This window comes from Colletotrichum orchidophilum (genome assembly GCF_001831195.1).
Source record: "Colletotrichum orchidophilum strain IMI 309357 chromosome Unknown Scaffold_59.1, whole genome shotgun sequence".
Lineage (NCBI taxonomy): Eukaryota > Fungi > Ascomycota > Sordariomycetes > Glomerellales > Glomerellaceae > Colletotrichum > Colletotrichum orchidophilum.
The window spans coordinates 173119-201115 of record NW_019173015.1 but is presented as its reverse complement, the minus strand read 5'-3'; the positions used below and the strand labels follow the sequence as shown (position 1 = coordinate 201115).

The 27997-nt window shown below is 52.6% G+C and overlaps 11 protein-coding genes across 11 annotated transcripts; 7 read left to right on the top strand and 4 right to left on the bottom strand.

Moving 5' to 3' along the window:
- Positions 1-592: 592 nt before the first annotated feature.
- Positions 593-1501, top strand: CORC01_07392 (uncharacterized protein; the record flags this gene model as incomplete). The annotated part of the gene is made up of 1 exon (XM_022619029.1): positions 593-1501. One exon carries the CDS (start codon positions 593-595, stop codon positions 1499-1501), a length of 909 nt encoding a protein of 302 aa, XP_022474492.1.
- Positions 1502-1991: 490 nt separating this feature from the next.
- Positions 1992-4838, bottom strand: CORC01_07391 (AT hook domain-containing protein; the record flags this gene model as incomplete). The annotated part of the gene is made up of 4 exons (XM_022619028.1): positions 1992-4101; positions 4152-4261; positions 4311-4604; positions 4665-4838. 4 exons carry the CDS (start codon positions 4836-4838, stop codon positions 1992-1994), a joined length of 2688 nt encoding a protein of 895 aa, XP_022474491.1.
- A 796-nt stretch (positions 4839-5634) lies between these two features.
- CORC01_07390 (uncharacterized protein) lies at positions 5635-6402 on the bottom strand (the record flags this gene model as incomplete). Its single annotated transcript, XM_022619027.1, has 1 exon — positions 5635-6402. The coding sequence occupies one exon, from the start codon at positions 6400-6402 to the stop codon at positions 5635-5637; it is 768 nt and encodes a 255-aa protein (XP_022474490.1).
- A 1604-nt stretch (positions 6403-8006) lies between these two features.
- Positions 8007-8993, top strand: CORC01_07389 (uncharacterized protein; the record flags this gene model as incomplete). Its single annotated transcript, XM_022619026.1, has 2 exons — positions 8007-8044; positions 8102-8993. The coding sequence occupies 2 exons, from the start codon at positions 8007-8009 to the stop codon at positions 8991-8993; spliced, it is 930 nt and encodes a 309-aa protein (XP_022474489.1).
- A 429-nt stretch (positions 8994-9422) lies between these two features.
- Positions 9423-10638, bottom strand: CORC01_07388 (GPR1/FUN34/YaaH-class plasma membrane protein; the record flags this gene model as incomplete). Its single annotated transcript, XM_022619025.1, has 5 exons — positions 9423-9572; positions 9634-9818; positions 9894-10120; positions 10187-10276; positions 10340-10638. The coding sequence occupies 5 exons, from the start codon at positions 10636-10638 to the stop codon at positions 9423-9425; spliced, it is 951 nt and encodes a 316-aa protein (XP_022474488.1).
- Positions 10639-13167: 2529 nt separating this feature from the next.
- CORC01_07387 (CoA binding domain-containing protein) lies at positions 13168-13835 on the bottom strand (the record flags this gene model as incomplete). Its single annotated transcript, XM_022619024.1, has 2 exons — positions 13168-13541; positions 13742-13835. 2 exons carry the CDS (start codon positions 13833-13835, stop codon positions 13168-13170), a joined length of 468 nt encoding a protein of 155 aa, XP_022474487.1.
- Positions 13836-14322: 487 nt separating this feature from the next.
- Positions 14323-15346, top strand: CORC01_07386 (methyltransferase domain-containing protein; the record flags this gene model as incomplete). The annotated part of the gene is made up of 2 exons (XM_022619023.1): positions 14323-14336; positions 14407-15346. 2 exons carry the CDS (start codon positions 14323-14325, stop codon positions 15344-15346), a joined length of 954 nt encoding a protein of 317 aa, XP_022474486.1.
- Positions 15347-16893: 1547 nt separating this feature from the next.
- On the top strand, positions 16894-21169 carry CORC01_07385 (peptidase family M3; the record flags this gene model as incomplete). Its single annotated transcript, XM_022619022.1, has 6 exons — positions 16894-17074; positions 17184-17417; positions 17972-18095; positions 18447-18482; positions 18616-20850; positions 20899-21169. 6 exons carry the CDS (start codon positions 16894-16896, stop codon positions 21167-21169), a joined length of 3081 nt encoding a protein of 1026 aa, XP_022474485.1.
- Positions 21170-22264: 1095 nt separating this feature from the next.
- Positions 22265-23076, top strand: CORC01_07384 (uncharacterized protein; the record flags this gene model as incomplete). Its single annotated transcript, XM_022619021.1, has 2 exons — positions 22265-22272; positions 22344-23076. The coding sequence occupies 2 exons, from the start codon at positions 22265-22267 to the stop codon at positions 23074-23076; spliced, it is 741 nt and encodes a 246-aa protein (XP_022474484.1).
- Positions 23077-25190: 2114 nt separating this feature from the next.
- On the top strand, positions 25191-26115 carry CORC01_07383 (uncharacterized protein; the record flags this gene model as incomplete). The annotated part of the gene is made up of 2 exons (XM_022619020.1): positions 25191-25222; positions 25284-26115. 2 exons carry the CDS (start codon positions 25191-25193, stop codon positions 26113-26115), a joined length of 864 nt encoding a protein of 287 aa, XP_022474483.1.
- A 613-nt stretch (positions 26116-26728) lies between these two features.
- CORC01_07382 (uncharacterized protein) lies at positions 26729-27699 on the top strand (the record flags this gene model as incomplete). Its single annotated transcript, XM_022619019.1, has 2 exons — positions 26729-26766; positions 26832-27699. 2 exons carry the CDS (start codon positions 26729-26731, stop codon positions 27697-27699), a joined length of 906 nt encoding a protein of 301 aa, XP_022474482.1.
- Positions 27700-27997: the final 298 nt, after the last annotated feature.

Sequence of the window (27997 nt, the reverse complement as noted above, 5' to 3'; positions counted from 1 at the left end):
TCACGCATGGCCCAGAGTGTTCTAAGAAGGCAATTGTGACCGATGACGCAGACTCCACTGGCCCAATATTGGAACTTTTTTTCCCATCAAAGACGTTTGCTGACGAGCATACGAAGAGAGGGGACCTCGGATGGATGGATGGATATCAGACTGGGACAAGCGGCGAAGATGGCTGGTGACAGAAGCAGAATCCAGAGGAGTAGTGCGGCAGGACGAGATGGAATATTCCCAACATATCTACGGCCTGACAAGGATGGAAGGATTTGCCTAGCTGTGGACATGACGAGAAACAAACCTGCCCACCCAAGTATAGTGTATGGCTGGTAAGTCTTGGCTCTACATCTCGAAGAGCCTCTCAAGTCCCCATTGGGCATCCGAGGAGGCAGGACCGTGAATTGAAATTTCATTCCCATGGCACCTCGCAGCTATAAAAGACCATTATATGCCTCGCTTTCACCAATATCAAGCTCCAAGTTCCACGCTGTCTCCTAAGCTCCAAATCCAAGCTCAAGCTCACATTTGACAAGACCTTGAATCGTCCAAGCATCACACCAAAGCTTCATCCAAGAACTCCAAAACTTTTCCAGTCAAGATGATGTACAGCCTCGCCACCGCAGCCCTGCTGCTTTCCGGCCTGACGGATGCAACCCCCCTCGCCCGCCGCCAGGCCACCTCCGAGACGGTCTCCGTCCCCGCGGCACCGGCCTCCTCCCCGAATCCCTCAGCCCCCTACGACTGGTCCGCCGGCTGCCAAAAGTCCTTCCCCATCCACCAATCCTGCAACTCGACACTCCGCGCCCAGCTCGAGGTCGGCCTCGCAGAGACCCAGCAGCTCGCCGCCCACGCCCGCGACCACATCCTCCGCTTCGGCAACAGCTCAGAGCACGTCCGCAAGTACTTTGGCAACTCGTCCACCGCGACGCCCGTAGGCTGGTACGACCGCGTCGTCAACGCCGACAAGACGGGCATGACCTTCCGCTGCGACGACCCGGACCGCAACTGCGCTACCCAGTCCGGCTGGGCAGGCCACTGGCGTGGCGCAAACGCCTCCCAGGAGACCGTCATCTGTCCCCTCTCCTTTGAGATCCGCCGCCCGCTCGCCTCCGTCTGCGGCCTGGGCTACACCATTGCAAACTCCAAGCTCAACACCTTCTGGGCCACCGATCTCCTCCACCGCGTCTTCCACGTGCCCCTCATCTCTGAGGGCGCCGTAGAGCACTACGCAGAGGACTACGCCGAGGCCCTCGAGCTCGCCAAGAACAACGCCACCTACTCCGTCGTCGATAGCGACGCCCTGCAGTACTTTGCCATTGACGTCTGGGCTTACGACATTGCCGCCCCCGGCGTGGGATGCCCCGGCGAGCTCAAGGAGCAGCCCGAGGACGAGCCCGCCCCAACGACTACCGCCGCCGCCGGTGCCGCTGCCACCACGGCCGCTGCGACCTCCAGTGCTCCCCAGGAGTGCCACACCCATGCCGACGGTGTTCAGCACTGCACCTAACTCGTGCTCTTCACAGGAAAGACTTGAAGGTATATCAAAGGCCCAGACCAAAACAAAGTGAAGAAATGGTGGGTGCAGTGAGCAAGTAACGAAACACTATCATCCCAGAACGATGCCACTGAGCTCATGAATTAGACGAATGAAGAAATATTCTGGGAAGGGCGGATTTCTTAATGAACATAGATTAGATCAAACATCCTCAAAATTTAAAATTAATAATAAGAAAGACAATTGCCTGTCAGAATGCGCTCCCCTTTCCGTTCTCCTTTTGTGTGTAAATGCTCGAGAACAATTCGCTAGCCCTACTCTATCCCCGAGTCGGTTGAAAGTGTCGTTATTCAACCTTGCTGCTTTGCACCAAAACAATTATCAATGGCTAATTGAGCCTGTCGATAAGCGCGTACACTAGTTGTCTGTTGTTGTATCATGATCATAATCCAATCATTAACCTTTGAAGGGCGGTCTCAACGACACTACGCTATACAAACACTCAATCTACAATCAACCCCTCCAAAACGTTCATCGCCTTGCTGCCCTCGCTCTCAAACTTGCTGACCATGGCCTCGCACTCTTGTCGCAGCTTCGACTCAGCCTGGTTGGCGTTGTGGTGAATCCATTCTTCGACCGTCATGCGCTTTTCAGGGCTGGTTAGCTCAGTGCCTTTGTGAAGCAGCCTGTCGACCGGGTTCCTCTTGTCTGACTTCTCGGGGGATCCGAAGATGAGGTCGATGTCAACGGGGTTCCAGGGCGTGGTGCTTTGGAGACTTGCCAAAGCCTTTCGCTTAGACGGTGAACTTGGCCTTGCTGGGGTTGAAGAAATAGGCGCATGTGTCACCCGCTTCTGAGTTGTAGAAGGTCTTGAAGAGGGAGGCTGGTTCTCTGCATCTGAGGACTGAGGAGATGGCGACGGCGAAACAGCTGCCTGGCGAGCCGATTGGGCAGGGGAGATACGTGGGGTCCCTGATTGGTGTTGCACACTGCGGCGGGCCGATGAGGTAAGAACAGGTGATGATAGTGGTGGCGGAGAGCTCGTTCTCATGGCGCTCCTTGGTGTGGGCTCAGGTGCCTCGGACTCTGGCTCAGGCTGATGCTCGTCTGCTTGCTCCTCTGGCTCTTCTTCCTCTTTCAGCTCGTCTGCAAGCTCATCGGGAAGCTCTTCCTCTGGCTCCTCCAGCTCCTCGAGTTCATCTTCTTGCTCGTCTTGGGGCTCCGCAGGTGCGGGCGTTTGCCGTGCCGAAGCAAAAGACTGACGTGCAGACACGTCTTCTGCTTCGGTCTCGACCTCAGCTTCAGGCTCAGCCTGGGCTTCAAGCTCTGACTCAACCTCAGCGGCCGCTCCAGCCTCCAGCTCGATAGGGTCCACTTCTTCGACCTTGTTGACGGCTTCCATGGATACGCGCGACGCCAATGATGCCTTGGAAGGGCGCCCGCGTTTTCGATCAGTGCTTGTGCGAGCAGGCTTCGTCGTGATCACCGTCGCAGTGCTAATCTCGTCCTCTTCAACTTCGGCAGGCTCCTCAGGACGGCTGGGCTCTGCTGGAACTGCGGGCTCGTCCTCTTCGGGGGCAACCTTTACGGCCTTGGCCTTCTGAGTCTTGGTCTGCTTAGACACCTTGCGGGGGGCTGTAGCCTTGCGCCCCTTCTTGGGAACTTCTAGCACCTCAGGCTCATCAATTGTCATCTCAGCCTCCAGTTGCTTGAGCTCGTCGTTTACATCATTTTTGTCTGCTATGTATGGTTCCGCGTCGAACATCTCATGATTGTCTGACGGCTCAGGGCTAGCGGCAGAATCCTTCTGTGCCCGGCTCTTCTTCGACTTCGCCTTGGGCGCAGGGGCTTTCTTTCGTTCCGAATCGGAATCTTGAATAATGTCCTCGTCGTCAGTCAACGGACGCTCAAGGTCAGCCTCAAGCTGCCGGGTAATCTCATCCTCGTCATCCTCGGGGAAAGCGCCGGGCGCAGTCCGCAAAGATGCCGTTGAGGCGTTTGACCTCTGTGACGTCCCTGAGGCCTTCCGTGATCCCTTGGTCCCAGACGCGCGTGCAGTCTTGCGGCCTTTCGGTGCCTTTGCTGGCGGTGGCGCATCGGCAATGCTGATGTCTTGTTGTGACTGTTCAATAGTCGAGCTGTCAGCCGCAACCTTGGGACGGCCGCGGCCCGCACGCTTCTTGGGTGCAGGTGCTTCAGAGATGGTGAGTGCGGAATCGTCCACGTCGTCGCTCGCCCGTTTGCGCCCTCGGGTAGGCTTCGGCGGCGGTGGTGCAATTTCCTCTTCCGGCATGGCTTCATCCTCGACGACCTCAACAGGCTCGTCTTTCTTTGCCTTCGTCTTCCTGCCCTTTGCGGTTGTGGTCTTTTTGACACGAGAGCCTTTCTTGCCGCCCATTGTGGAATTCGTTGTCAAGATGCTGTCGTCGAACTCTGCAGGAACGTCTGTTATCGATGTGATGTCGGAGACCGATGTTGCAACTGATTGTACGGATAGTCTTGATGTGGTCTTTGAGCCGCGGGCTGCCTTGCTCTTTGTCTTCCTCGTGGAGGCGTACTGATTTACCAGTGAGAAATACGGGCACTCGGGGGATCGGTTGAAGTGTTCGTCCCTGTAATGGAGTCAGATGAAGTTTGCAAACGCGGGATTCAGGCCACGTACATTGGCTTGTCGTTTTGCTCCCAACCGTCCAAAGCAAGCTCGCAGTAGGTGCAGGTCGCCATATCGTTGTATTCAAGGGAAGGCGTGTACTTCCATCCTGCTTCGGCGAGCTAGAAACTGGTCAGTAGAGGAAGGTCTCGTCGAATGGACGCCACTTACCTGCTTGATCTTGTTCTTCCAGCCCCTCTTTCCCTCATGTGGCCAGCGTCCATCGAAGGTCGCCTTCCTGGCCGCAATCATTCTAGCGCTGGCAGGGTCTTCAGAAGACAGACCGTTCAGGTTGGCTTCGATGCCAGCGACAATTGCCCACCCGCAGTCAGGGGAGTGCTTCAAGTGCTCCTCGAGAGGCCTATCACCCTCTTCCCAGCCGTCGAGAGATTTGTTGCACAAGAAGCATGCAACGTTGTCGGGGTTGTCAGGGAACGGGCGCCAGACAAAACCTGCTTTCGCGAGCTACGGCAAAGGTTAGCATACGCATCGTCTTCCACCCAGCTCTTCCTGCTGCGGACGTACATCTTCTGGTAAGAGATACTTCATGTGCGGCCATGTGAGGTTTTTGCCGCCCTTCGTCGCGCCTGATTGGCGGCGCTTCGGTGCAGGATAAACCTGATGGAAAGAGCCCAGGCGGCCATCGTGAGTGAAGTATTCGTTGGGGACCAAGCCTTCGAAGGCCAGATTCTCGGTCATGCCGGGCTATCTCTGGGCGTTGCAATAGCTATGAAGCTCGGAAATGGTGTAAAGTGAACCTGGTCGCGATCCGAAGCGCGAACCGGTTGCGCAGGAGAGATGCACAGGACGAACGCGTCGATCGCAGGGAGGAAATATTAGTCGCGGCTTGGATGCATCGGGTCACAAGAAGTTGAGCTTTGGTCGCGTCGGGTCTTGGAGGAGTAGGAATGGTCGAAAGGAGATATCGAGGGAAGCGATGTTTTTCGATCGTCGAATGCGTGAGTGTAGCAACAGAATCAGAGTCGGGAAAAGCGAAGATTGAAGTGTGGTGCGGCAGAACCCGAACCGTAATTATTGGCCATCCCGATCGCGTTTGTTTACATTCAACCTCTGTTTCCGTTGCTAGCTGGTGGGTCCGGCGGGGTGTGGCTTGGACCGGCCATGCTCATCAGCCACGTTGCCTTAGTCATCTGCGTGTTACGCGCAGACTTCGAGTGTCATGTTGCCCACTTTGGTATCGTGCCATTGGTGGAGCATATATGTAGGTAATTGAGGTCTTGGGTACGTTTCTCTTCTATTGAATTTTCTGTTTTGATCTGCAAGTCCTGTGCAAGGATCTGCAATCGTTTATCTCCCTCCAAGATAGTCTGACAAAAAACCCTTAACTCGAGGCTGAATGATTTCCGCCTCGCCAAATTGTAACAACGATCAAAACCAAGCTTTCAAAGCGGCATAAGACCCTCGACAATATCTGTCTCGTCAATGAGCCAACGCAGCATTTCTGCCCTCTTTCGATACATTTGTTTCCCACCTCTCAGGTAGATCCTCCATCTCTGATTTCTCTCCAGTAGTCATGAGGAATCTCGCGAAACAGATCAATGGCGAAGCCGGGGACACTCTCGAGCACGGGCTCCAGATCCTTATCCCTCATCATCCACTCCATATCAGTGAGACAGAAACGCAGGAGTAGTTTTCGGAGACCATCATCTCGCGATGTAGTGTTTGAGTAAACGTGCCGAATGGTATCAGCTGTGGCCCGCAGCATCTCATCCGTACCGGGTGCATGCAGCAGGCTTTGACGAAATTTGCGCAAGCAGAGGTCCTTGAGTTCGATAATCTCGTACTTGTTTGCAACGAGATATAGCTTGGCATGCGCGAGAAAGACTTCCTTGTAGCCTGTCCGATGTTGCTGCTTGACGTCCTCAAGCCAGTCTTCGGATGGTACTTCAGAGATTCCAGAGTGAATGGGGAAATGCTCCTCGCAGAATTTGTATTGAGCGCTTGCGTGCTGTTGGGATTGCGAGTCTTGCGAAACACTTCTAATCCACATGGACAAGGACGATATTTCGGGCTGTTGGGCGTTTTGCTCAGGACTCGGTTTGCGGTGCTGATTTTCCAGTCGGGTGCTGCTCTTCGCGATCGAGACTCTCGACTTTGTGGGTACGTTGACGGCAACACCACCGCTCTCAGAGCCAGGTGTAACATCATCCCCGTTCTCTTCCTTGAAGACGTGGGAGGTGCTGCTCTGCTTGTACTTGGACAGCGCAGGGACCGTGTATTCGCGGGAGTAAGCGTACTCCATCAAGTTGACAAAAGTAGCCGGTTCGACAGGCCATACGCATTCCAAGCCACGTCCTTGATTGTAGCTAGACCGTCCGAGAAACGCCGCGAAAGATGGGGACAAAGCAAGGAAGACAGACTCGTGGCCATTGTATTCGATCTTGCTTGGGCCAAAGCCAACCAGAAACCTTATATTCCTGGACTGAAAAAGCCTGCAGTCTCCCATTAGCCTATGTTCGGCTGAGATGGGTGTCAATGAAGGAAGGCTCACGTGCTCATGTCTCGCTTGCGCTTCAGAGACATTTCGACCAACTGGATCCAAGCGAATACTGTTCGTGCAAAGGAATAACTATGGTCGATGTTGATGCAGAATCAAACTTCCGGTGCGAATCCGCCGAAGAACCGTGGATCAGAGAGTAGGAAGGAAGGTGTGGAATAAAGAAAGATTCGTAGAAAGCTCGCGAGTGGCCCACATTGGTGTTGTTGTGAAGGGCTGATTTCAGAGCTTGAAAAAAAGAAAAGCAAGAGAGTGAATGCGGTATTCCAAAGAAGGTGCCAGTCGTGGCGAAAATGCATTTGGTAGGGAAGGGACGCGGACGCGAATGGAGAGTGAACCAGTCTCGGGTCTGCTTTCCTTTCCAGATAGAATTTACTTGAGGATGCCGACCGCTCAAAAAGATCAGATTATATGATGTACCTTGGAAACGGGCTTGTGACGCCTTCGAGCCTCTGATCAAGCATTTTGTACATGAAACATGGTATCAAAGAATTGAAAAACATATCGCACTAAAAAAGACTTTATGTTGGGAATTGCGGAGGATATATCGATTGACTCAAGGAATAAGAAACTTCATTCAAGAAAGAAAAAACATGGTACGTAGCATGTAACTCACCAAGCCAGGTATCAGGAACTCAAACCGTGTTCAAGAGCCCTCAAAGTTTTACAATAAATGCCTAGGGGGAATTTTCACCATAAATCTCGCAAATCCGATCGATCCCTCAACGTAGGGTTGAACTTGATATGATTGCCCATCATTTCACCTCAGCTCCTTTCCCTCTCAGAATACTACCGCTGAGAAAGAGAATACACTCATCAATCGAAGCCTTTAATCTGAAATCTCGTGGTAGAATACCAGCCAATCGCAGGTGTCTTTATTTCTGGTTGCTAAAGGTAAAAGTAAGAAGCAAGACAACGCAATAAAAGTTTGACTGTCTTACATTCTCAAACAAACATTGAACTACAATGTTATCTTACCAGTGTCGTCCACGGCGGTGGGTCGAGCTGAGGTATCGTACCTGCCTGGTAAGCGGTCGTTGCATATGAGAGCCATCGGGGAAGGAGCGACAGAGAAATGCCATCTGGGTTGCACTTGCCGAATCTGTCCTTGCAGCTTTATAAGGGAAGAAACTGAACCTGAACAGCAGGATTTGTGATCGTTTAAGCACACCCCACGCTCCTCCTTCAAACTCACGTTCATCAAGTTCTAGGTCAGTCTTGTCTACGCAACAAACGGCTCTCCAGGCAAGGAGGAAGTATCCTCGATTCCACCTTCTCCTCGTCAATTTTCGTCAGGAATCTTCTTTCAACATTGAAAAAGATTGCGAGGCACACCCCAGACGCCAGAGATGCTTGGCAAACGGAAGCGATTCGAGGACATGGATGTGTACGTACAACCCCACCACCTTCCGGTTTGTTCCAATTTGGCTGACACATGGTGAAGCATTCTCCAGTCTAGGAGCATCAAGTTCATTGTTGGTCCGGAGAAGAAGGAATACACCGTCTACGAATCCAGCTTCAGCGCCTTATCACCTCCCCTGCGCGCCCTTCTGACGGGAGGCTTCCAAGAGTCCAATGAGGGCAAGGTCATCTGGGACGACACAGACCCCGTTACTTTCGTCCTACTGGTTCAATACGCCTACGGTGGTGATTATTCACTGCCGGAACCCCCAGCCGCGGTCGAAAAAGTAGCGATCGATGAGAAAACTGATGGGAAAGCCGAAGAGATGACCAAAAAGAAGACTCCTGGTGGATCAAGCAGACTCGAAGCCTTGTTTCCTACATCAATGGGCATGGACAATCAAACCCCTACCCGACAACACAGAGGCTCGCAGCATCTTCTCGCCTACGGCAAGCCTCTTTTCCCTCCCAGCCACAAGGCTGAGAGTATCGACATTGAGACTTGGTTTGCCGAGCCTAACCACCCGAAACGTGCCAGGGTTGGGGAATTTGAAACGACTTACTGGAGTTTCCGACACCTGCGCTCAATATGCCAAAAGCACGCCGCGCTGTACTTCCTCGCTGACAAATACATCATTGAAGATCTCAAGCATCTCTTCTTGGATAAAATTCGTCACTTCCTGCTACATTGCCGCAGAACTCCGAACTTGAGGAATGCTGTCATGGCCTTGGTAAAGCTCGCTTATGCGGAGACGGTTCCTGGAGATGGTCTACGGAGCCTGCTTGTACGACACTGCCTCTCCGATATGGCCTGGTTCGATACCAGTAAATTCAAGGACTTGGTCAGATGCACACCGGAGTTTGGAGTCGATCTATTCTGCGAAATTCCTAGGTCCCACTGGCGGGAGTCGAGGAAAGGGGAGTTTGAATGTTGAATCTGTTCCAACTACGTTGGCTGGGTTGACAGCCAATCCACAAGATAGCACCGGTTAGGAATTTACCGATGAATTTCCCCGGATTCTGTCCGACCACCAACATTGAGCACTCAGAGTTAGTCCGATTGAAGTAAAAATGCGAAGAGATGGAATATCCTCCATTTCAAATTCACAGTTGTGGGGTGTGAGAGTACATCATTGGAATAATCTTTCGCTATCGCGGGGATCAAATTTCACAACACAATATTTGGACACTTGTCACATGTGTGATAATTTTATAGATGCAACTGACAATGAGACTATGACTTTGACCGTCCTGCGTGCTCAGGTATTACAATGACACAAGGTCATCAACAAACTAAGAAAGCCCCCCTGCGCCAAGACCTATGTCTCCCAAGGCAGATTTCCTCCGTTCTTGCATTAGAGTCTTCAAACCTTGCTCTTTTCACTCTTTCCCCGAATTACTCTGCTAAGGTCTCCAACGGGAAGCTCCAAGGGAAAGTCTAGCGAAGCTAAGAGGATGGCAAGGATGAGCCACCAGCCAGCAGCACATGTCACGAATGCACAAGCGCCAGCGCCCTAAGAAGGAGGTATCAGTACCATTCGACTCTGTAACAAATTTCACGTCCAAAAGACCTACCTCGAGTAATCTCGCGGCGTAGGCAGCATTCCCAGTGTAATCCTTGGCGAGCCACCAGTACGCGGCCGTGATTAAAGAGAAAGTGACGACGAGCGTCAGGAAGATGACGAAAAAGACAATGTTTGTGCGGAGGGAACAGACGAGGAAGACGAGGCAGATCAAGGCCATGGCAAGTGTGATGAAGCCTAATCGACCAAGCCGTGTCAGTCACGGTCCCTAGTGGTCTCTCAGAGAACGGTGATGGGTTTGTTGTGACTTACCGAAACTGGCATTGAACCCCCGCGTCTTCAATCCCTCGGCCCCAGACGTCGCGTTCGTGGGGGCATACGACGAAAAGGAGGCGAAGGAGGGGGTGAGGGTCGCGCCAAAGGTGAACCAGAAGGCGGAAAAGGTGAAGAAGACGACGGAGGGGAAGGTGTTGCCGAGGACCCATTCGAGGAGGCCGCCGACGAACATGAGGAGACCGCCAAAGAAGTAGTATGCTCCGCTGTGGAGTAAAGCATGTGTGAGTTTTTGAGATATTTGTGGGTGAGAGAAGATGTAGTAAACTTACATGCCCGCCGCACCAGTGCGGGCTGCTCCCCTCCATCCCATCAAGTCACATGCGAGAGGCGTCAGTGAGATGAGGAATCCGACAATGGCGCTGCGTAAGGGTAAGTTATTGCCACTTCATCCATGAGGGTTCATCAAGTTTAAAGATTCTCACATTGGAGTCGGGTTGCCAAAGGTCTTGCGCAGGTCCCCTTTCACATTATTCTGTGGGGACAGATAGAGCTTCTCGAACAGCTCGGGCGACATGGCAATTGAACCGGCCGTCTTCATCTTCCTGAGGGCGTCGTCGCGGCTCATCTGGGGCCCTATAAACTCGTCCTCTGGGTGCCCGTAGCTACCATTGCGCACGCGTTGATGGTAGTTGTTTACGCGTTCCTGAGGGTCCGAGGGACGGCGGTGTTCGTCGTGGTGGGAGTGGGAGCGTTCCTCGTGGACGTCTTCCTTGTTATCCATTGCGGTGGTGGTGTCTGGTGTGTGTGACAAGCGATTAGGTGAGTATCGATGGGAACTGACAGACGATTTGAGAGACGGATAATGATACAAATAGTACAGCACGTCTTTGGATGAACGAGGAATAAGAGATGACAGGAATGGCAACCAAAGATGAACACCGCATGCTTTGAGGGCAGACTGGCTGTTAGATATATAAAGGTCCAGGCCGGCCGTAAAGGGTCTAGGCCTCCACACGTCTCTCTTTTGTTCGGCGTTTTCTCTCTCACACGCACCCGAAAGAGCGTTTCCAAGACGTAAAAAAGGAAAGAATGGGGTTTAACATGACCGGGGCCCTCTTGGCAAATGGGCCCTGCTGGCAGGACGGTTGACTCGGATAGTCTTTTCCCATCACCACCACTCTCGCACACACTCCTTCCCCGCCCGCCGGTGGCCCCTGTATGTCAAACGGGATACCGGGGTCTTGCGAGGACCACAACTGGGTTACATGGGTGGTAGATATTTGGAACGACCGACGAGTCGTCGACGACACAAACACGTCCGTGAGGAGAAGTGGGAAGAGGCTCCTCCTCCAACGAACCCGCTTTGGGGCTAGGACGACCGGCAGACAGAAACTCCAGGATTCGGGACAAGGGATGGTGCTGCAATATGAAGGTGGCATGATGCAGAGTCTACGAGGATGATTCGTTGAAACGTGCTGCAAAAGCATGGGCCGAACGAGTAGTAGGGAGGGGAGATCATCGGGTGGAGGGCGCAGCATATTTGGAGTTTTGGATATGGTTTGGTAGAAGCTGGGGGGAAAGGCACTAGTCGTGGAAGAAGGGTGCTTGCTTCCCTTCTTGCTTTACCTTGGAGCGTTGCCGTCTTGTCTTGGACCGTAGTCTCTGTAGCTGAGGGTGTGAAGGACGCGGTCTGGGAAAGTCACCCGTCAATGTCTCAGTTGAACAGATTGGGGCTCTGGGACGAGAGGAAAACAAAAGACCTGTCAGTTTCAAATCACACTGGTGAGTCGTCAAGGGTTCGCGCGGATGTAGAATTATGCATCTGGGGCGCCTCCTCTGGGCGAGTCAATAGCACGGGTTTGCTTTCCCCCAGTTGAGACTTACTCGACAATCTCGCGTGGAAGCAAGGGAGGAAGAGCGGCGCTTCTTGGGGGAAATGAAAAGTGAGAGGAAGAGAGGGGAGGAGGCGGACGAAGAGAACAAACGAACGAACGGAGAACGCACGAACGTACGAACGAACGACATGGAGGAACGTAAGTTTACTGACTCTGGCATGGAGAAAGGGTGGACAGGACGGGCTCCCCGGCATTGAGCGGCACGTGGATGCAGTCTGGGAGTAAGAACAATTAAGAGGAGGCTTCGGGGAGTTTGACGGGAGCGAACAACAATTTTTTGACCGGTCTTGCAGTAGCGCCATCCAGTACATCCGTCGTTCCCTTCCCCGTTCCCCCACGTCAAGAGAGAGTGTAAGTCGTGAAGTGTCCGAAAAGGGGAAGCTGGTTGGTTGGTTTGAGTTTTGGGCGAGGGCGGGGGAAACTTCAGCTCGTGTGGGGCAGGCACGCTTGGGACTGCCCCGGGCGGGCTGGAGGTAATGCGGGGAAAGCTCTACAATAGGTAGTAGCGGGCGTGGGACGGGTCAAGGGGATGGGAAGCGTCGGGGTAGCGGATGAGGCGTGTGTGTTCCATCGTTCCATGTCCAGTACCGGTATGGCGGAAAAGGCAGTGAGGATGAACAGGGGACGAGTTCAGTTGGGCCTGGGGAGGGATGAGATGTTACCCGAAAGATGAGTTGACTTGGTTTGAGAATACTGTCCAGCACTTCAATATTTGACTGTTGGACCTGGCGTCCAATGCAAACTGAAGAAATTGGACTTGGTGTGGAGGCCTGGGATTGAGACTGGGCCGGTCATGACGGAGTCATTTGAGGCTCAATTGGAGGAGCCGTCGGGAGGAGAAGAGGGGGAAAAGCGGCAGATGCGGCCCAGCATTAGACACTACCATGGACTACCTTTACCCCAGACTTGGCAGCTCTTGACTCGATCACGAAGATGAAGCGACCCAAGATCCCAAAAGCGATCGTCCTGTCGATGCATCAGAACTTGCCTGGGGGAGAATACGAGAGTTGTATTTGATTGGTTGGAGACGGGGAGGGGGAGGGGTGGTGTGACCTGGTATGAATGCCGGGCCAGAACGATGGAGAGAAGCGCGCGTCACAACTTTAGAGACAGGCAAGGACGGAGCTATCTCGACACGGGATCGCCAACGCGACCTCTCTCAGGATGGGGAACCCATGGGGGCAATACGAAAAGATTCAACTTGAGTCTGTGAAGCAGGACCTAGGGTAGATTCTTGGATAGTCTCGCGATGGGCTCACTGCTGACCCTTGATGGAGGGAACTAGTAGTCATTCATCACGTAATAGCATATCAGCTAAGCAAACCCCCTCGTTTAGGATGCCCTCACGTTTACTCTCTGCAGCGGTCTACGACTCGTGTCACGAGTTGACGGACGATGAGGTAAGGCCCATGCCATCAAAGCTTCCCCGCAGCTTTGAGCGCCCTCTCCCCATCAACAAGCACGCACCACCCCTCTCCGCCGCGGGTTCCACCTCCGAACCCGGCGACGACGGCCTCGAAGCCGCCCTCGCCGCGGGCGTACTCGAGCACGGCGTCGTCAAAGGTGCCCGGCTGCAGCCAGACGGCGGGCACGCCCAGCTCTTTCGCCTCGCGCAGAATCTTGAGCGTCGCCGGGGGCGGGGTGATTATGGAGACGGCGGTTTCTTTTGGGTTGGGCAGGGCCGTGAGATTGGGCAGGGCCGGGTAGTCTTTGCCGAGGGCGTTGACAGTGCTGGCGGTCGGGTTGATGGGGGTTGCGGGGATGGAGTGGGCGAGGTACCAGGCGAAGACTGCGGGGGTTGGGTTGTTAGTGGGAAGACCGATTGGTGATGAAGTTTGGAGACTCGGGAGGGAGATATGGTAAGTAAGATTGAGGTGAGATGGTTCAAGTGAGATGAGCGAACATCGTGAGTGAGTGAGTGAGTGATAACTCTGAGAGCTTAGAAGGAGAGAGATAATTGAGCGGGAATAACCAGGGGCAAAGACGCACTCTTGTTGCCAAACTTGGCAGGATTCGAACTGGCGCCCACCACAGCAATGAACTTTTGCGAGAAGAAAACACGGGCCGTGGCTTCGGTCGACATGTCGGGCACTAGTTTCGGGACGGGACAAGGCTTAGAAAGTGTGTTCGAGGCGCGGATACAGAAAGGAATGAAGAGCGAGGGGGACGGAGATGGAAGGGGGCGACTCGGAGCTTCAAATGGAGTTTCGACGACTCCCGAGCACGTCAGCGGGGGGGCGGCCGAGGCCGATGACGCGACCTACCACTGCAAGTCTGCAATGCATGCCACGGAGCCGCGGCTACCACCTGCCTAAGGTTTTATGAGACGGTCTGGTTCCGTATGGCCGTGATCCAGGGACTGTCGGGAGGATCCCGTCCGAAAGCCGTGTGGGAATAAATTGGAGGACGGCCGCTGTCTTTCCAGTCAAAGAGACGGATGCGACGAGACACATTACACATCGTTGAGTCATCATTGGACCATCAACCAGCCTGCCAATCGCAACAGAGCCGGCAACTCCAACATTGCAGCTTTACACTAGCAATAACCTACCCTATTTACACGGCAGGCAATGGCTACGTTTGCGTACGTTGACTTACCCTTCAAGCCGAGCTGTAAACGTTATCGTGTCGTCAAGCTGACACGTGCATCACAGACGCTCAACCTTTTCGGCCGCGGGCTATGCGGCCTTCCGGCCGTCCTATCCTGCATCGCTTTTCAGAACGGTACTGGCGTACCACAACACCCCGTCGCCCAGCGGCACGGCGTTGGACCTGGGCTGCGGCCACGGCCTTATCTCGCGGGAGCTCAGCCCGCGCTTTGGTCGCGTCATCGCCATCGACCCCAGCGCGGGCATGGTGAAGCAGGCAGCCGACTTGACCTCGGACCCGAAAATCACGTTTCGCCAGGCCAGCTCCGAGAATCTGTCGTTTGTGGCCGACGCCTCCATAGATCTCGTGGTCGCGGGCCAGGCGGCGCACTGGTTCAATTACGACAAAGTGTGGCCGGAGCTGGCGCGGGTAGTCAAGAGCGGCGGGACGCTGGCGTTCTGGGGGTACAAGGACAACATCCTCGTGGGGTTCCCGGCGGTCAATGACATTTATATGCACTTTTGCTACGGGGAGGGGGAGTCGTCGCCCGGCAGCGGGGTGGAGACGATGGGGCCGTACTGGGAGAAGCCCGGGCGGCAGATCCTGCAGGATAACCTGGCGGCGGTGGTGCCGCCGGCGTTGGAGTGGGAGCGGGTGAGGCGCATCGTGTATGACCCGGACAGGAAGACGTCGCGGGCGGAGGCGCAGGTCGATGTGGAGAGTAACCCGGAGGACCCGAGGGCGGCATGGCAGCTGCGCAAGACGATGAAGCTGGGCGACTTTGAGGGTTACGTGCATACTTTCAGCGCGTATCGCGGGTGGAGAGACGCGCACCCGGAGGTGAAGAGCCGGGCGGAGGGCGGGGCGGAGGGGGACATTGCGGACCTGTTGTTTGATAGGTTGCTTGAAGCGGTACCGGAGTGGAAGGCCGCGGGCGACAAGTGGCGGGATATCGAGGTTGAGGCCGTGTGGGGGACGAGTCTTATCCTGGCCAAGAGGAAGTGACGAATCTGTGACTTATTCATAGAGAAGATGTGACGGGATCAATATGGGTTTGATATGGAAGCTTTGGGAGGTAGCCATTGGTGCCGAAGGCGAAGCGGATTGACTCGCAGGTCGAGCCCGATATGGCAGTTAAAAATTCGGGACGAACCCTATGAATATGCAAGTTTGCGGTGATTGACAAAGTTTAGACGGCCTGGGTATGTCGGCACAATTCGAATTTGGCGCATAAGGATCCTCTGTAGGTAGATAGTGTTTTCTCACCGCAATGAAAGTTGTCGATAACGTTGTGCAAGTCTCCAGCCATGACAGAATATTGAACGTGGAGTCATGAACCATTGGGCAGAGGTGGACATTTGGACTGGGCCAAAAGTCATGGGGGGAGCAACTCATCCGAGAGCCGTGATTGGCTGCAGCAACCCGGAAAGATTGGGAAAGAGGAGCCCGGCGGTGGTTGCCCCGTCAGGTTTCAGGAGTTTTGACCATGTGTTGCAGAGATGCACTGTGTTTGTGTGAGAGAAGGCACCAAGTCCCCCCGGGGTTGTAAAGTCAGACCGCCTTCAGGGGCCCTCGATAGGTTAGTAGTTTGAGTTCATGTGCACACCGCTGCCACCTAAAACGCATGAATAACGGAGACTGGGAATGCCCATGGCCTATGGCCTTGAACAAAAGTCCACCGGGTGCACTCGACACATTGGATAAAAATAATACTGAGCCTGAGGGTACATGACAGATAGCGGAAGGTGGTGACGGGACGGACTGGGGAGAGAGATGGGCAAGTGCAAGCATAAAGTGTTTCGACCGGCAGACAGCAACCTCCAAGAAACATCCTCACGATTCCTCTGCTTTTTTTTTCGTTTTTGATATCCCGAGACAAATCTTTTCACCTGTTGTTTACCTTCTCCCCACGTACATACCTCGTCACACAGACCAAAAAAAATGGTGAGTTCCTATCCCTCCAAATCCGCCCCCCTCCTTTCCGTTGCTTTTTTTTGCTGTGTTTCCCCCGCGGACGGCGGCACCCCTCCCACCATCGGCCGGAATGTAAACAAAGGAAACCGACCCAGCCATTCAGCGGCTCCCCTTCCCCTATCGACCCCTTTCCTCCCCTTTGATGGCCGACGAAAAACAGCCTTAGCGCCGGCTTAGTTCAGCGACGAACCTTGCAGCAAAGGGCGAACACAACAGCAGCAGTACCACCAGCACCCGGCGCCAGCAATACCGCCATCCACCAGCCAACAGGAGCAACCCAAACAACGGACCGGACACCAACCAACTGGCAGCCCAGCAAAGCCCAGCAAAGCCCAGCCAAGGAAAGAAGATCAGCGCCCATTGCATCCCCGGCAAGGCTCACTCTTTTTTCCCGCGCGAACCATTCAACTTGCGGCTGCATCACGACATTCCTCATCCAACACCCACTTTCGTCCCCCATTTTTCCCACATTACATCCCATCTTGATAATTCCACAAACACCCCGCGAGACGTCACCTGCGCTTTACCACACATTGCGAACCTCTTTTGCGCAAAACATACCACACAAACAGATCACAATGTCTTCTAACCAGTACGACGCTCAGGCTTCGACCAACTACAAGGAGGCCTTCTCCCTGTTCGACAAGCGCGGCAACGGCCGCGTCGTCATCGACAGCTTGGGCGACCTCCTCCGCGCCTGCGGTCAGAACCCAACCCTCACCGAGATCCGCGACCTCGAGAAGAACGTCGGAAGCGACTGTGAGTCTTTCTCTTGACGTCCATCGCCCACCGAGACCCGATAGACGGATGTTTGTCATTTTCGAAGAGTAGAAACAATTGCTAATCAGCGATATATGTGCGCGCGCAGTCGATTTTGAGACCTTCCAGCGCATCCTCAACCGCCCCGGCGGCTTCCGCGACCCCGGAGAACCCGAGGAGTACTGCCGCGGTTTCCAGGTCTTTGACAAGGACATGACGGGCTTCATTGGCGTCGGCCAGCTCAAGTACATTCTGACCAACCTCGGCGAGAAGATGTCAGACGAAGAGGTCGACGAGCTGCTCAAGGCTGTGGACACCAGCTCTGGCCAGGTCAACTACACCGGTAAGCCATCAGCCTACATCACCAGGAGACACATCATGCGATAAAGACGGTGTTTACTGACATACATCCGCGCACCAGAGCTTGTCCGGACCATCCTCGCCAACTAGATCCTCCTAGCGAGCGAGCGTTGTACGACCATATCAGAGGAACGAGACGGAGGCAGTTTTACGAAAAGAGAAGCAGAGACAAATGCATGGCTGGCACGATGGGAAATGGCGTTTGCTTTTGCGTTGCGATTGCGTTGTTCGCTATTGTAGGGAATTTGGGTATTCTGGAGTTCAAGCCCTCCTCCTCAGAGACGTTGCTCTGGACTACACGACACATGTACGGGAATGAATGGAACCGATACCAAAAGAAATAAATACCATGACACCAACTTCATCACGCGAACGATCTCACCGGAAGATGGATGTTCCTGAGGGGGCCCGGGGTTGTGCCTGCTTGGACGTGCATCTTGGGACGAGAATGCAGCTCACCGGGGCATCGACATGCACTGTCATGTACCCGGGAGCGAAACGACTGAAAACCGTGCACATATCCTCGCGACTCTTCAGCCATCCTACGCGGCCTCCGCGATCCGGCCATGTTGATTCATCAGCCACGATGTCGCACCAGGCCTTGGCTCGTTTGCCCAGCAACAAAGGACCCCGCACACAATGGCGGGTGCAGTCGTCTTATGTAAGCTCGCTTCAGTCAGGCAATGAATGTGGCCTGCGTCTGGACCTGCAGGCTTGAGGTACCGAAATATTCCGGTGGAACCACGTGCTTCAACACAACCGTTTCAACACTCATCGAAATCCTCTGGCACATGACGTTAGACTTGGAGAGGAGTCCCTGAGTCTGGATATATCTCTTCCAAATGCATCTAGAAAAGAATGCAAGAAAAGGTGCAGTAGCAGTAGAACAGCATGCAGTTGCCTCTAGGTACCTACATTGGTACATCATGGACCGACCCCGCCTGCTTCAATGTGGGGCGTCGCAGCCCGGGACGTCGTAGCGCCGGGAGCTTGAGCTGATCTCCCCTGGCAGGCCGCGACTGCCCGCCAAGGAGCCTCCATCTGGAAGGTGAGTGAGAGAAGGGGACTCCGTCGCATTCCGTACTCGTCAGGATCAATGTAAACCTCCATCCACTTACACACACAAACCGTTCCGCCAATTCCACCGCCTGCCAACCTGACATTGCGATTCCCCGCCTTAGTCCACTGTTTGCACAGCTACATGTACCTTCGCGCTTAACCTTACCTGTCACCTCTCACGGCGTCGACTCCTCCACCTGCATCCATCCGCGTCTGCCCCGTGTCCACGTCTCGGTCCTGCAGCAGCTCCTCCTCCCCCGCCCCCGCCCCGACGCACCCAACTCACCGACTGATCGAACCGTGTTTCGTCCAGTCGCCGTGGCGTCGACCGCATCCTCCAAGCGTCCCCTCCTCTCCCTCACCTTCTTCCTCATATTCCTCGTCACAGCTCTCATCCTGGCGGCCCCAAGAGCAGTCCCGAGAATCACTTCTCTCTTTGCACAGCTGCGCTTCAAACCAGTCCAGCTACCCCTCGTCGCCACCCCATCTTTATCGACATACCGACCCTTGGTAACCAGCGCCATGACTGTCCCCGACAAGTACAAGTCGCCGCCCCAAGCGCCACCCATCTTCACCGGCACCAAGGAGTCCATCGTCGGCGACTCCAAGAAGATCTGCGACCAGACCCGCGCCCTCCTCGACAAGCTCGTCGCTGATTACCCCGCCGACAAGGCCACCTTTGAAAATGTCATGAAGCCCATTGCCAAAGACGAGAACGAGAGCGGATTGTCGACCCGCATCCTCGGCTTCTACCAGTATGTCTCGAGCGACGCCGCCCTGCGCGAGGCTTCGACCCAGGCCGATACCATCTTGGACGAGTTCTCGATCGAGGTGAACATGAGGGAGGATGTCTACAAGCTCATTGAGGCTCTCCACCAACGCAAAGACTCCGAGGGCTTGGACCCCGAGAGTTTGAGGTTGCTCGAGAAGGATTACAAGAACTATATCAAAATGGGTCTGGGTCTGCCTGCAGGGCCTCAGCGCGACCGCTTCAAGGAGATCAAGAAGCGTCTCAGTCAGATCCAGATCGAGTTCACAAAGAATCTGAACGAGGAGAATGGCGGCATTTGGTTTGCGAAGGAAGAGCTTGATGGCGTTTCCGACGACGTCATTGATGGTTTGGAGAAGGGTACCGGCGAGAACGAGGGCAAGCTCAAGCTGTCCTTCAAGTATCCCGATCTCTTCCCAACTCTCAAGTTCGCCACGAATTCCGAGACGAGACGAAAGGTATTTATTCAGAACGAGAACAAGTGCAACCAGAACGTTCCCCTTTTCCGGGAGGCTATCATTCTGCGTGATGAGGCTGCCCGCATGCTCGGCTATCCTAACCACGCTGCCCTGCGTATCGAGGATAAGATGGCCAAGACCACCAAGACCGTGAACGATTTCTTGGGTGATCTTCGCTCTCGGTTGACCGCTGGTGGCGCTAAAGAGGTCGAGCACCTTCTGGAGCTCAAGAAGGCCGACACCGACGCCCGCGGGGTTGAGAATGACGGCAACTACTACCTGTGGGACCACAAGTTCTACGACCGGTTGATGATTGAGAAGGAATACAGCATTGACGAGAACAAGATCGCCGAGTACTTCCCAATTACTTCGACGATTGCTGGCATGCTGAAGATTTTCGAAGAGCTCCTGGGTTTCGTCTTTGTTGAGCTGAAGCCCGAGGACCGCAAGAACCTCAGCCCCACAGGCAAGGGTGAGGATATCGCATGGCACGAGGATGTCATCATTTTCAGTGTCTGGGATGATGCTTCAGAGGGAGAAGGATTCGTCGGCTACCTCTACCTTGACCTCCACCCTCGTCAGGGCAAGTACGGCCACGCCGCCAATTTCAACTTGCAGCCCGGTTACTTGCAAGCCAACGGCTCGCGCAGATACCCTGCCACCGCTCTGGTCTGCAACTTCAGCAAGCCCACTCCCAAGAAGCCCTCGCTTCTCAAGCATGACGAGGTCGTCACCCTCTTCCACGAGCTTGGTCACGGTATTCATGACCTTGCCGGCCGCTGCACATACAGTCGTTTCCACGGCACCAGCACCGTTAGAGACTTTGTGGAGGCGCCATCGCAGATGCTGGAGAACTGGTGTTGGACCCCTAGTGTTATCAAGGCGCTGTCCCAGCACTACGAGACTGGCGAGAAGATTCCCGACGACCTCATCGAGAAGCAGATCTCCACCAAGCACGTCAACGCTGCACTGTTCAACCTGCGCCAGCTCCACTTCGGTACTTTCGATATGACGGTCCACACCCCCGAGAGCCACGAGGCGATTAAGAACCTGGACTTGTCAGCGACCTACAACGAGCTCCGTGGCCAGATTGCCGGTATCAAGGGACCCGAAGCTCAGGGCGAGAAGAGGTAAGAGATTACCAGCACTTTGAAAATACTCAATACTAACAGTTATAGCACCTGGGGCAACGGACAAGCCTGCTTCGGCCATCTGATTGGGGGCTACGATGCCGGCTACTACGGCTACCTCTCATCCGAGGTCTACTCGACCGACATGTTCTACTCCGTCTTCAAGGCCGACCCCATGAACGGCAAGGAGGGCCGCCGCTACAGACACACCGTTTTGGAGAAGGGTGGCAGCCAAGAGGAGATGTTGACGCTGGAGCAGTTTCTTGGACGCAAGCCCAGCACCGAAGCCTTCTACAAGGAGTTGGGCATCCCTCAGTAAGGGCCCTAATCGTAACGTCACGAAAGCGAGACGACGCCAGAATTGTATCTAATAGTACCAGATCGCGGCTGTGATGGAATTGAGGAGTCTCGCCTCCTAGAATCAAAAAAGAATAACTACCAAAGACAGGTGACATCCAATTCTGTATGGTGACTATTGCTTAGCTATGTGGTACGACTGAAGGTATAAAGTCAAACCTAACTGCTTCATGTGAACCGAATCTGCCTCGAAATGATTGTTTAAAGGGATACCCAGTCTCCCGCCCAGTCCCCCCATTTTGAGTTGAAGGATTTCGCCTACATATGCTGCAGACGACCCCTTCCTGACCGCGAGACTTTCTCAGGACAATGACCACGACGCTACGAAGAGTCGTGTCGCTCCCGACCCTCTCCAAGCCAGACATGGAGATTTGCTTTCACTGATGAGATCATTTCTGGAAATTCAGCAAGTTCGTAAGATGCCTGTGTTGAGTGTTCGAGATACTCATTTTATCGGCGTAGACCATGATTTCCGGCACAAGCAGAAGAAGCCGTAGTGGAGCAAAAAGCTTGTAGACTTTTTAGATCGTGTCTGTAATGGCTTTTTGCTTCACGATGATCTTGGAAATATCTTGTGAAGCCTGGTTCTGAAGGCTGTGACGGATCAGTTGCCTCATAATCCAGAGGAGATTTGGTGAGATTTTTGACTTATTTTCGTTTGAGGGTTAGGGGATGGTTCTCAAAAGCTTGGTGTATTCATGTCTTGGGTGAATACTCACTCACCGGTATTCAGAAAGGTCACATTAAAGGTAAGGAAGGTGATCCTTCCAACAAAGAAACACATTGAAGTCACCTCAGGGTGTTCCTTCGCACTGCAAAAAGTTATCAGGCACAGAAAGAAGGAGGGGAGGAGACTCGACTCGTGTCCGTCCTTCCCACTCCAGACCTTTCGACTTCATCTACCATCTCACACCTTCCTCCAACGCACCTCACTCCCATCGATTTGTTCCAACTCACTCTCCATTGCCCTCTCACTTTGCTCTCACTTTGAGGTTTCTATCACCTGAGCAAGACTGTCATCATCGCAAAGTACCTTACAAAGGCCACGAAGAGAGACATGGATGGGTATGCGCAAGATTTTACCGCTTCTTCTTGCCATTTAAGTGAGGAGTGTACGCATCGCTAACAAGATACAGAATTACCAAGTCTCGAATCATTAAGTTCATCGTCGGCAAGGACAAGGTCGAACACAATGTCCACGAGGCAGTCATCAGTGGCCTTTCCGAACCCCTCCGAGCACTCGTGAACAACGGCATGAAGGAGTCTGTGGAGGGCTTGGTTGTCTGGACCAGTGTCGAGGATGAGACTTTTACTCACTTGATGGAGTACGCCTACCGTCACGACTTCACCTTTGTTGACCATGACGCAAAGACAACCTACGCATCCGAAACCACGGAGTCACTCAATCAGCGCGTCAAAGGCTACCGGCTCCCGAGAAAGAGTCGATCAAAGGGAATTGATTTCGCTCTGGATTGCTTTGGTGACTTCATGACTGATGTCGAAGGTGATCCGCATCTGGTTCGCAGTCACTCACAACAGTGTTTCATATCGTGCGCGCGACTCTACGTCTTGGCCGATCAGTACGCCATTTATGAGTTGAAGGACCTATGCGTCGACAAACTGCGACAGATCCCTCTGCACCACCCATACACCGATGAACTCGCACTCAGCATCTGCAAACTCTTGGTCTTTGCTTGGCCGAGGACCATACCCAATGATACACTTCGAGCACTGCTTATCGACTACATCATCACAGACCTATACAAAGCTCTTGGGTTTTCCTGTGTTACTGATGTCTTGGACGAGATTCCCGAGATCTCTACTGCCCTTCTTCGTCGCGCGCCGGATGACTACTGGCTGGCACTCTGAGACAAAGTTGAAGTCTCCCATTGAGACATCATGGCCCCCAATTCTTCAAGGTATTGTCTCTGCAATCAGGCTCACCGCGTGGATACCCCGTGTATGCTCAGCCAACAAGGGGAGCGAAGAGAAGAGATGCCAACGGGAAAGGGAATGAGAGGATTGGACACATGACCTTGTGAGCCTGGAAAGATGGCAGAGTGTGTTCCCAAAGAAAACTGGTCAGGACTACGACTCCTGTGCGGCAAAACTTGTTTATCTTTTGCCTGGGTACCTTAGACATCATAGCACCACCATGCAAATTTTCAGAAAGAGTTCTTGGGTTTTTACCCAACTGTTACCAAGAGATACCCTGACTTTCTATATTACGAAAAGCGTGACATTGATCATGGTTACAAGTTGTTAACTGCAAGGCCCAGCTGTTTTCTAGTAAGAAAAGAAAAAAATCAATCAAAAGCAATGGTCGACTGTCCATTTTGATACAATTTTGATTGTGTTTGACAGTAGGGCCTATTCTAAACTTCAAAGAATGTAAAATCTCATTGCCCTAATTACAATGGCCAGAAAGTTATCATCATGAATGTAGACAATAAAACAGTTATAGCTATCCCATCTGAGTTGACTGGCTGTTGAAGGCAGAGCTTCAACAGAAAGACCTCGTTCTCGGCGAAGATGGCCCCCATCTCGAAACACCAAGAACGTCCAAACGCGCGTTCCTGTTCTACGGCCGGAGTCCTTTCCCTCACAAGAACAATTCATTGTCTGAAGAACACCATCTTCTTTCTCTTCATCAGAGGGTTCATCAATTTTCATCTCTTACCATGCCCAAAACCGTCTCGTCTCAGCTGTCGTTGCGACAATCTTGACCTCTTTCAGACAACAACCTCTGCCAATGACAAAGAGCCGCCAGCTCATTACGGCCACGAGTCTTGAAAGCGAATATGGGCTATTGAGAAAAACCTAAACTGCAAAGCCAGCCTAGAACAACGACCGAATGATTCGCGCACAGTCTGAATCAGTCATGTTTCTCGTCAGCCAAGGCCGTCTCAGATACATCGCTAGCCCACAAGGCATTTTTGATGCCCCTTCTTGTCTCTCTTTTGCAACATTGAGGACATATTCGAAAATCCGAAATGTGACTTTAGATCAAATGACTTGGATTCAGCTAAATTTGTAATTTTCCTCCGAGACGCCTATTGCAGCAATACCGTTTTTCTTTCTGTCGCTACTAGCCCCGAAGAAATGGCATGAGAAGGAAAACGACCAAGTCTCGTGAAACTCAATAAGAACTAGAGGGGCTGCTTTAAATAACATGTGGGAAAGATTGGATGCAAGAATCTGGAGGAGGTATCCTGAGCTAAGGAAATGATCTGGTGACATCTCGGACAGCACAAGAGTATATTGGTTGGACTATCATGGGGTAAGCTTTATATCCTCGCATCAAAGAATCCAGAGAAGCATGTATAACGAGCTCAATATGCAATACTATTTTTCCTGGCGTTGATGGTGTAAGTGATACTTGCAATGCCACGCCACAATGTGCCTTTTCTCGTCATACTAGCAGTGTCGGTGTCCTTAGATATCGGCTTGTGTGCTTCGCTTCATTTGGCCCTTGAAATTGGGAGATGATACCCTGCGACTTTTTATTTTCAAGATTCTCTGACTGATGGAATTAGTAGTGAGCCAAAAGGTGTTTAAAACTCTTCAAGAAGGCGCTCCGAGTCTCCCTCTTATGATGCTATGGTGCCTGAAAGTTAACAGCAGTCGCTCTGTGCCTACTTTGGCATCAATCCTGCGTGATACTTGATGGGAGATGTACTCTCATATTTCTCACTTGAAAAGACGCGACTCATTAAGGTGTGAAAAGGAGCAAGAGAGAGAACCGGGGAGGCAGTTTAGAATCAAAAGGGAACGTAGAAATCGATAGAAGATTTGGAACAAAAGCCAATACTGACTGTGCTTTTAGGAAGAACGGCTGAGGTACCCATAGCTCCTTCCATCCAAAGCGGAACTTTTGGTATCCGGTCTCTCTACTCCGTACTCCGACATACTCAAGTCTTTTTTTTTTTTTACCAGCCCAACTCTCACCAATACATCTACACGCACCTTCACAATCCTCCACGATGTCTCTCAAGCGGAAGAGAGGAATGGAGCAGTGAGTTTCCAATCATCAGAGCAATCAATCAATTAATTAAATGCTAAATGAAAAACCACAGGATAATCGATTCCCGGATCGTCACTTTCGTCATTGGCAAGGACGACTCGGCTCGCGAGTTCCGTGTACACGAAGGAGCTTTGACCTGCCTCTCAGAGCCTCTTCGAGCCTTGCTTACGGGGGAAATGCAGGAATCCCTCGAGGGCAAGGTCATTTTGGACGACGTCGAACCAGCCACATTCCTCCACCTTCTGGACTATGCGTACACCGGCTCCTACCCCATTCAACTTCTCGAAATCAAAGAGAACGCCAAGGAAGACATGAATGAAGAAGACTCTGAGGAAGAATATGACTCATCTGAGTCACTTCGAACGTGGATCAAGACCTTGTCATCCCGCAAGAGCAACAAACGACATGCAGTGTCAGATTTTTGCAAACAGCACTTCAGCAAGAACGGTAACAGTGCAGTGACTCTAGCTGGCAAGGATCTTCCGCCTCTGCAAGAGGACTCAGAAGAGGGCAGTGACGGCACCCATTCGCAAATACTTCTCGCATTGGATCACCTAATGGAACCTGCGAAACTTTATATTCTCGCCGACAAGTATCTCATCGATGACCTCAAGAGCTTATGCGTCGATGATATTCGCCAAAAGTTGTACAATGGAGTTGTGGAAGATGATTTACTGACTCATGTGTGCTCTGTCCTTCGTTTCTTACATCCGCACACATTACCTCGAGACAAGCTTCGTAAGCTGCTACTACGTTACTTCATCGGGGTATTGGGTTGGAAAATGAAAAACGAAGACGTTCGAGAATTGCTCAGCGAATTCCCGGACTTTGCCGTGGAGCTGCTTTTCAAAATACCCGATACTTACTGGGAGGAACTTGTCTAGGGACCATAGGCACCAGGCGCTTGAAATCCTATTGGGGGCCGAAGACACCATTCAAGGAAGGTCACCGGGAGGGAAAGTAAGGAAAAGCCGGGGAATACTGAATTGACGCAGCGAACTTAGTAGGGAACTGATGCTGACTGGGGAAGGAGAGCGTGGCGTTGGTGAGGTGGCTTGCAAGGATAGGGCGTCAATTTGCTCATGGGAGAGAGGCTGCACACTGGCATTTTCTATTTTTGAGGTGGTACTCCCGATCACAAATTGAGTCATTTCTACTAATCTATGCATCACAATAAAATCAGAATTGCGAACACTTCCTGTCAAGTGTACTTCAGAGAAAAAGAGAGGTGATAATTCGTCGCGGTCACGTGACGGGAGGGACTGAAACTCTCGACTCTTTGCCGAGCAAGAACGGGCACCTTCCCTCCTTACACCAATTCTCAGGTCCAAGAAGTCTTCAATGAAAAAGGCCCCATATTCCACTGGAATTCAACTTAACACCTCCCCCATCCCACCCCCGTGAGTCACGAATTAACCAGAGGCAATCAACGTCCGGTTTTGGCGGTCTTTGGTTGCAAGACATCGTCCGACCCGATATCATAGCGGTCAATTGACAATGGCTTCTTCCACCAGAGGCATACCTGATCTTGAAGGGTACGCAGCTTTCCATTATTTCAAGCCAAGGTCGTGCTTCAAATCAGACTGACTGTCCTCTGCAGCGTGCTTACCTCACGAGTGATCACCTTTGTCATCGGCCAAGACAGAAAGCTCTTCAAGATATATGAGAAGCTCGTAGCTTCTCGCTCAGCAATCTTCGACAGAATGTTAACTAAGGGCTGGCGAGAGTCAGTTGAGGGTGTTGTCGGAATTGACGACGTTGAGCCAGAGGTGTTTACAAGTTTTATAAAGTTTGCTTTCTATGGAAATTACGACGTGCCAACAGTCTCCAAGTTTCAAGAGACCGCGAAGAATGGGGAGACAGAATCTGATGATGCTCAATTGATTCAAGGGGAGTCGTATGACTCCTTACTGGACCATCTCACCAAGCAGGACGCTGTACTATGCCGCAATCAACCATATCTGAGATATCTGATGCACTTCACCGACCAAGGAGTCCCTGGAAAGCTGTACTGCATGCCATCGGGAGTACCGTGGAACCAAGAAGATGATCTGGAAGCAAACTTCGATCTCCTGGTCGCCAACCGCTTATTTGGAGAGATTTGCACGCATCACGTCAAACTCTACATATTTGCCGACAAGTACGATATAGCTCAGCTGAGAGAGGTTTGCTTACATCGACTGCACAGCTCTTTGACGCGTGCAAGGCTTGGTAACCCTGGATACCAGCTACTATTCGGTGTCATTGAGTTTGCATTCGCCAATACGATACCGGGAGACAAGATTCGAAAGCTGCTTGTTCAGACATGCGTCGCCGACTTCAGCATGGTTCGTGCCATGCCCTGCTTCAGCGATCTATTGCAACGCGTGCCTGAGCTGGGATTCGAGATCATGACAGAGCTTCCGAGATATTCGGAGGAGAAACACAAGGCTATTTGGGATGTCGACTCAAAGTTTCCACCAGTGTGAATTGCAAACCGGAGCTATCACTACGAGGAGAAAGCTTTTGAGGAGCTAGCGACAAGCATCCGACATCAAGAGAATAACTCAATTGGCTAGGGACAGAGGGATAGAAATTGACAAAAGGCGCGCTAGCAAGGTCGAGTGAAGAGCGTGACAAGGGATTTTGCTTTTGGGATGTTGACTGCATTGGAGAAGGAGAGGTGTTCTCGCACAATTGCATTTTCAGAAGCGCAGGAAAACAACAGGCGGTGTTAATTTGATAGAGCAGGATTCGGTACTAAATAGATCTTTGGCTCTGAGTGAA